The sequence below is a fragment of the Myotis davidii genome, unplaced genomic scaffold (genome assembly GCF_000327345.1).
Source record: "Myotis davidii unplaced genomic scaffold, ASM32734v1 scaffold394, whole genome shotgun sequence".
In the NCBI taxonomy this organism is placed as follows: domain Eukaryota; kingdom Metazoa; phylum Chordata; class Mammalia; order Chiroptera; family Vespertilionidae; genus Myotis; species Myotis davidii.
This window is the reverse complement of record NW_006287548.1, coordinates 212,454-221,309: the sequence shown is the minus strand read 5'-3', so window position 1 is coordinate 221,309 and position 8,856 is coordinate 212,454. Positions and strand designations below refer to the sequence as shown.

Genomic DNA, 8,856 nt, shown 5'->3' with positions numbered 1-8,856 from the left:
TTCTCTCTCATCATTGATGTTTCTATCTCTCTCTCCCTCTCTGAAATCAAGAACAATATATTTAAAAAAGAAAGAAAGAAAAGTTTTTCTCCCCTATGATTATAAAAGTAGGAGATTGCCAAAAAGGAAAATCAAATACCTTTAAAAAAAATACAGGTATTAAATCTGAAAAATCATAAGAATTCTACCACTCAAAAAGTACTATTATTATTTTTGTATCTTTTACAAACTTTTTTTTTCTGAGTAAATATATAATATGCATAATTAGAAAAACAGGTCTAATTTTGGAATCTCTACTATTCACTCTGCTGTACTCCATTTTTATAATTCCTAAGTGACAAAACTGGAGTAAGCCAGACCTAGATTTGGTTCACATGCCAGGGTCCCAGATCCCTTACTTGCTAATTCTGTGACTTTGAGCAAGTTACTTCTGAGTTTTAATTTCTCATCTGTAGAAGAAAAGTAATAATACTGCTCATCCTACAGGATATTTAGGTGGACTAGTTGACAAAAATTCATTTAAAGCACTCACTAGCACGTGCTGCAAGTAAACTGTAATCAATTCTGTATTACTTCTCATTTTCATAATTATTGCTGAATGATAAATTTTAATGCCTAAGATGCTATACCCTATTTTTCTTATACCAAATTTTCTCACATTTTCACATATTTATTATTCCAGATAAACTTTAAAAATATAGAAACTACTTAAAATAAAAGCTATATAAAAAATGAAAAATACATTTTTATACTTGGTCAAATTCTATAAAAATTTTCTCTTATTTTTTTTAAAAGGCTTTAAAATTTTTTTATTTTCTCATTTTTTTGGTAAATTGTAATGGATATATATATATATGACAATGTGCAAAAGGTATATGAACTTACCAGTAACTCAGGACTGCCTTGAGACATAAAAGAACGAGACTGATTTTTGGGGACAATGGCCTTTATTAGTGGAATACCATCACTAATTCCCTAAAAAATATAGGAGAGAGGTTTAGTGACTGATTCTGTTTATCTTTATTAGGCACAAACTATTGAAAACTGTTTCTGTAAATAAGAATGAACCCTGTGGTACAGTATTTTACTCTATTAAAACATATTTAATTTAAAATGTAGGAAAGATATTATATACCATGTTTGAATGGCATACTTGTAACTTCTGAAACCTATCACGTTCTTGTATTCTACTACTCTGCTGTTCCTTTAGATGTAAATTTCAAAGAACATAGCCAGAGCCTATTATGTGGCCCTTTAAGAAAGTTTACCAACCTCTGCTGTACTGCATGAGAGTTACTGCTTTTTCTATATACATCTCTGAACGACTCTTACTAACTTTTTTGCGAAGAGTTATTATTATCTGTCCTATCCAAATTCATTTCATAACCATGTTCTGAATTATTCAAAGTAATTTAGTATGTATATTTAAACATTTAAATTTGAAGGAAATCTTTCAATTACATCATTAATTATCTTGTTTTACCCGACTACTCCTGATATTAGCAATTAAAAATCTGACGTATTAAGCCATATTTTATACATGAGCAGACATTATAATTAAGAGTTATTTTACACTCCCTCTATCATCATCTCAATTGTCAGAAAGAGCAATTTAAATAAAAGTATTTATTCTTCCTTGCCAGGAAAATGTGAACTAGAAGAAACAAGCCAAGAGGAACAGTTCAGACTACCATTCAGTAGCAAACAAAAGCTTTCAGTAAGATTGTTTTAAAAGTCCAGAACAGGTAATTCAGAATTATTTACTACTTTGGATTAAATATTATAATCCACTCCCTACATTGAAGAGTAAAAGGAACACTGAGGTGTATAGAATTCACAGAGAAAACTCTTTGACATTACCAAGTTGGATATTACCTCTATAAAAAATGACTTGAGTTCAGGGAGGTGTTGAAATAGGTTTAGGGTTGAAGTCTCGGTTTTGGTCTGCTTCTGCATTGCTTCCTCGGCTGATAATCTAGGAGGATGTGGTTCCTTTAAAATAATTTTAAGGAAAAATAATTTTATAACTATATTAAAACATCTCTCACTGTATTCCTCCAGACAGACTGGGCTCTAGCTACAATAGATTACATACCATGCACTATTGCCAATTCCAGGTCATTGCTCAGACTGCTCCCTTGGTAGAGTTCTTACCATCTTCGTTTCTAAAAAACTCTGTTTCTACTTTAAAGTGTTCCTTACAGGTATCTTCCTAGATATCTAAGTCAGAATTAATTATTCTCATATTATTTTCCTGAGCACATTACTTTATTTGGTATTTTATTTAGCACTTATTTCTATGTTGGATTACATATAATTGTTTTTGATCTCTGTCTTCCTAAATTTTGGTAAAATTAAATGCATTATTCAAAAATAAAAAATTATAATATGGGTGAATCTTTAATTCCTGAAATAAGATTAAAATGTCAATACTATCAGAATAAATTTATAGATATTACTGCATTTCTTTTCAAATAAATTATTCTTTCTTAAGGTTAATGTAAGAGACACGGAACAGTATCTTTACAAATAAAAAGAAAATGACAAATCAAGTTAACATTCCAAAGACACAGTTAAAATGCAGAATAGAATTTTATCTGAAAGGGATTCTTCTATCTCCATCACAAAATATTAGGTTATAGGTAATAAATGTGACAGCTATAAGTACTTCAATACTTAACTCTCAATTATCCATGTAATTATTATTCACTTTATCTTTTTTTTAAAAAAAGGCTGATTTTTGTGTCATTTTTGTAAGGTAATAAAGACAAATTAGCACTACTCTTATTAAAAAAAATTAATGGTTCAAAACATTAAAGAATCTATTTCAAATCCCAATGAAGTGTTCTGTTTTATTGTTACTTTTGCCTTCTGTTTCAATTAACAGGTAAGGAATAAAGCACTGACTTTAAATGACTATTGTACAAAAATCAATGTTGGCAGCTTTAAATAACTGTTGTTAAGGAATAATAGCCATTATAAAATTTAGTCTGATAACTGAAAAAACCAAAGTACATCTATCAGCCAGAGTTTAGACTATTATTGCTGTAATACCTGGAGACTTCAATTCAATGAACATTTACTGCACACATACCATATACCAGAAAGATACAGAATAATGAAGAGAAGGTTGCTGCTTTTATATGTTTACAATACAGTGAGGCAAAAAATATATATATACAACTAAGGCAGAAAGTGTCAAAATTAGGATATTAAAATAACAGCCCAAAGAACATAAAAACGTGATTTTGTTCAACAAGGGAGCTTCCAGCTATAAATTCAGGATATGCCATGGTAGAGTCACATTCTAGTTGTGTAAACTTGGAAAAACTAGTATCTGATTTCTCTAAGTGTTGTAAGCTAGGTATTATTTTATCTGAGACTTGGCTTCATCGTCAGAAAAATGAGGATAATTAGATATTTATTGTGAAAGTTGGGTAAACCACATAGCACTGTGCTTGCATTAAAAAAAAAAGACATAATCAATAGTATATTATTGTACCCTGGCCCGTGTGGCTGTTGGTTGGAGCATCGTCCTGTACACCAGAAGGTGGTAGGTTTGATTCCAGGTCAGGGCACATATCTAGGACTCAATCCCTGGACAGGGTGCATATGGGAGGCAACAGATCAATGTTTCTCTTTCACGTCAATGTTCCTCTCTCTCCCTCTTCCTCTAAAATTAAATTTAAAAAATTAAGTATATTATTGTGTATTCCTCATTTCTAAATTCATATATTAACAAAGAACAAAACATCTTTGAAAACTAACACTGGATTAACTTCTGTGAATCCAAAGCTGTATGCAACCAGAAAGACAATTTAACTTCAGATACTAGTATGGGGAAAGAGATATAGTAATATTTATAATTTAATTCTATATGTTTTATATTCTATAATTTGAGTTTCAGGACTAGGTTTGGGCTCGGGTTGGTAAGTGCCCCCTTTGGGCAGATGTCAGCTATTAAAAAATAAAGGGGAATATTAACCAGTCGGAGGGGATATCAGGCACCAGGATCTGAAGCCTTTATAAGCCATAGGGAAAGGATCCAAGTGGGAGTCCATTCTGTGGGACTCTTCCTCCTCCCCATGTGGGAGTCTGTACTTGTTCTTCAATAAATGTCCACCTTTGCTATACCAAAAAAATAAAAAGTCTTACACATAGAATGAGTCCCAATATAAGGACTGTTTTAATATAAAAATATATTTAAAAAAATAAATAAAATAAAGGAGAGAGTAATATCCCATCTGACAGGGAGCCTTCAACCTCATCATTTTTTTTCTCAGAAATAACAAAATAAAGTGATTGGCTTTCTGAATAAACATAAGCCCTCTGGAGATTTAAGAGTAATTGACTGTATATGTTGATTGACTTCAATATTTTGTTATTTCAAACTCGAAACAATCATTTAAATCTATTTTTTATTAAGGGACAGTATATTTTTCTCTAATTCTAAATAATTTTGATATAGGGTTTTAAATCATCAAAATCCTTGAAAATGCTGGTAGTAATACTCCTTAGCAACTAAATTCTAGACTTTTTATATAATCAATAACTTTTATGACTTACTTTTAACAGTTGACAAGGTGTTTGCCCAAAATTATTAATCATCCCTTCTAAGGCTTTTCTTTCCTTCTCATCTGTTAAGGCATCTAAATCCACAGCTCCTAAAACCAGGAAAAGTAATCAACTCACTACTGAGTGAAAATAAATTGGTAAGCCACACAACTGAATAATATATCAGAGAATGATTAGCAAATTTTCATCAAATATCAAAATTAAATATGTAAAAGAATACATTTTATCCACTGCTTAGAACTAAAATATATTTTAAACAAATTTAAGATATCCATAAAAGTTTCTCTAAGAAAAATGCAAACTATACTCATAATATACCGAATTGTTTTCCTCATCATAGTCAAGATGAAACAAATGTAATAATCACACAAAAATATTGGTATAGCCCCATATGGCCAGCATTGCTCAGTAGTTAGAGCATCTGCCTGCGCACCGAAGGGTCTTGGGTTCGATTCCTGGTCAAGGGCATGCTGGGTTGCAAGCTTGACCCATGGCCTCAGTCAGAGTGCATGTGGGAGGCAAACAATCGATGTGTTGCTCGCACTGATGTTTCTCTCTCCCTCCCTTCTACTCTCTAAAAAAAATGGGGGGAAAATAGCCTTGAGGATTAACAAAAATGCTGCTATAAATTACTGCTTATCTAATAAATGCTGGGGAAGGTGACATTATGGTTAACTGATTATTCCCAGCCATACCTAACATGAATTGTTAATGGCTAGTAATTGGCCAAACTAGGTCGGTCTGATTTCTATGCTCCTAACTATCATGCTATACTGCCTCCCTACAAATTTTTATAGAAGGAAAACATGCTTGTCTAGTTACAGAAAGTCATGTGGGCTCTGCTATAATTCATATAACTTCATACTATTCACAATCTTTAGAACTATTAGTTCTACTGAATGATTAGAAAAGGACTGCTTAGTATGACTTTCAAAGCCCTCAAAAAATGTTCGTTTTAAAAAAAAATTCTTTATTAGTTAAGGTATTACAAATGTGTCGTTATCTCCCCCATTAACCGCCCCCCCCCACTCATGTTCTCATCCCCCTGTTGTCCATGTCCATTGGTTTGGCTTATATGCATGCATACAAGTCCTTTGGTTGATCTCTTGATCCTGAGCTAATAAACATTAGAATGTCATCATTATCATTTAAAGAATTATTATTTATAATTCTAAAGGTCTTTTTTTCAAAGTCTGCTAAAAACTTAATACTAAATATTTAATGTAAGATCTGACTAAATAGGAAATATCTGCCAGAGATCAAAAACTTTTATGCTACCAATACCTGACACTTATAATTAGATTTGCATATATACTTTTAATTACTATTTTTTACAAAAGGATATTTCTTATCTTTCAAATAGTTTTAAAATTATTTTTTAAAATGTAGTTTTATCATGTTAAATGGTTATGTCCAAAATATCATGTTATAAGCACATATTAAATTACACTTTCTAGCAATATAATACAAGAGAAAAAGTGCACAGGTTTTACCTTCATAACTACAGTAATAGAAAACATTGAGCGCCTCCACTGCAGCTGGCCCCCTCTGTTTATAGCCAAAAATCAGATCTATCCATTCATGAAGATGAGCAGAAACATATTCAGACTCCTAGGAAAAGAACAAAGAAGTAATTAATATAAAATACCTTCCAAGTACAATGTAAAGATGGGTCCTTTAAAAAAGTAAGAGTGAATTAAGCATTTCCACACAAAATCTTACCACTGTAAATAAAATTATCTCAAAATCAAGTTAAATAATTATTCATCATCTATTATATATATGGACTATATCCTGTACAACATAGACAATGTATTTATTACTATTTACTACATATGCATCTCTTAACTAATGGTGAAAAAATAATACATCTAACAGCCCAAATATTAATGACAACAAATTAATGATGGCTCTGGAATGCATCTTTGTTGTAAAGTTTCCATTGAAATAGTTGTCTAAAGTTCAATTCAAGGAAATAATAAAACTACAATAGGGAAGATGAAAGATTCTGCAAATCACTCCCTCCATCCCATTCCACTAAGAGGAGGACTGGGTGGCAGGCAGAGGCTTGAAGGATCTCCTGGAGCCTCTGAGATGGCTTAAAAGACAGTAAGGAAATTGTTATTGCAGACAGGAGAAAAAGGACTCAACGTTTTAGCTACATGAAAAACATAAAGGATAAATAATGAACTCCTGGATCTGGATATGAAGATTTCCAGGCAGAATATTAAAATAAATTTTTTTTAATATATTTTATTGGTTTTTTACAGAGAGGAAGGGACAGGGATAGAGTTAGAAACATTGATCAGCTGCCTCCTGCACATTCCCCACTGGGGATGTGCCCAAAACCAAGGTACATGCCCTTGACCGGAATCGAACCTGGGACCCTTCAGTCCACAGGCCAAACCAGTTAGGGTTCCAGGCAGAATATTTTAAAGTGATGATTGGTTTCTTTTTAGCTGCCTGTGATAAAGTGTGGGAAGAATAAGATGACTTGGTGTTGGGGGCGGGGGGGGGGCAACGACTGTTCAGGTTTTAGCATAATTTTAAAAATATATAAAGCCAGGTCTTGCTGGGTTCAAAATAAAATTATTTCTCATTTTCAGTGTCATTAGAGAGTAAAGATTCCCAAAGTTAACAAATGGCCTAAATCAATGATGAATCAATGTCACCAGTAAAATATGGCCTCAGTCAAAAGTTTAGTTCAGAAGTCTGGCTATCAAACCATATGTTGAGGTCTTTCCCCCTCATAGGCAACACTCAAGCGAATATAGAGCATCTTGAGACTGTTAAAGAGAGAAAGAGAGACACAATAATCCAAAAATGGAGTCACTTGTGCAAACCAAGACTTAGTATCTAAACTCATTGCAATTTCAGCCTATTGCAGGAATATGAGCTTTAACCAATCTGGAATCACCTGATCAGCACTAATGAGGTAATTTGCATGACAAAGCCTTGCCTTTCCCCCAAAGGAAGGTGAGCTGCCAGAAACAACCCACTCCACGTTAGACTTCCTTTTCCTGTCTCCTTCTGCCTACAGAAGCCTTCTATTTTATACAGCATCTGGGAACTCCTTTCTAGGGTAGATAGGATGCTGCCCAAATCATGAATCACTGAATAAAGCCAATTAAGTCTTCAAATTTACTTGTTTTTTAACAAGAATCTTAAGGACATTTTCCCATAGGAGCCTCTCATTCAGCCCAAAGTAATAGGGAAGGTTTTTGTCTAATAGAATTGATGTCTATGAAACTCAAAATATTTTAAAAGAAAATGTATTAATTCAGTCTGAAAAAGATACAAACCGTTCAAAAAAGAAGACCTTTGACTTTCAAGTTACTATGGTTAAGAAAGAGGCTGACAAAAACACTCATGTAAACAATTTTTTTTTTTTAATGGAAAACAAAGAATGATTGGGTGGGGGTGGTTTCAAGAACTCAAGGTTAGAACAAAGGAGCCATAAAGAATCACTCAGGGAATAGCACTGGATCCTAATAAAGGAACTGAAATAATGTTCCTGCTAGAATTCTTAATAGTTACAAACTAGTTACTGCTAGGTGCCTCTTGTTTTCTCTTCCCTTTGAATGAGAAAGTCTATCAAATTCTGGCCTTGTCACATCACTGTTGTTATGTGAGGGCAGATAACTTGTTTCTTTACTTCAGTCTTCTGATCCAAGAGACACAGCTGAACAGTTTCATCCCCACATTTAGATGAATAATAAGTTTCTGGACTTTAGACCTCATGCCTTAATGCAAGGATCAGCAAACCACTCCTTGTATGCCAGATCTTACGAGATGCCAGATTGGTAGATTGGTCCAACACAGCCACACCCATTTACTTTGCACTTCCATGGCAGAACTTTAACAAAGACCTTACAGCCAATGAAAATATCTATGTACCGTATTTGCCAGCGTATAAAACGACTGGGCGTATAAGACGACCCCCTAACATTTCCACTCAAAATACAGAGTTTGTTATATACTCGCCGTATAAGACTACCCCCTCTTCCGCACACCTTCCACACACCAAATAAAAGGTAAAACAATATCAGATTTGATTTTAACATTTTAATTTATATTCAAATGCTTATGACATGCAGGAAAACTGTCACAAGGCTGTATGTAATCAAACATATACATAAAACAGTGCAAGTTTATTACCGGTAAACATACCGGTAATTCACTAAAGAAAACACACTCTATAGACTGGTACCGTAGATGCTTCTCAGGAACACAGGCAAGCAGCCCACAACCTAGAGGGACTGTCAATGATAGAAGAAAGAT

The 8,856-nt window shown here is 33.2% G+C and overlaps 1 protein-coding gene across 3 annotated transcripts in view; it reads right to left on the bottom strand.

Moving 5' to 3' along the window:
* Positions 1 to 8,856, bottom strand: part of NBEAL1 (neurobeachin like 1) — a 116,023-nt gene that overhangs the window by 12,922 nt on the left and 94,245 nt on the right. For all 3 annotated transcript variants that reach the window (XM_006759395.2, XM_015561106.1, XM_015561107.1), the window contains 4 exons: positions 6,069 to 6,186; positions 4,567 to 4,664; positions 1,876 to 1,992; positions 886 to 975 (listed from right to left, as the gene is read on the bottom strand). In XM_006759395.2, the coding sequence (XP_006759458.1) occupies positions 886 to 975; positions 1,876 to 1,992; positions 4,567 to 4,664; positions 6,069 to 6,186 (423 nt within the window). The remainder of the gene's footprint in view (positions 1 to 885; positions 976 to 1,875; positions 1,993 to 4,566; positions 4,665 to 6,068; positions 6,187 to 8,856) is intronic.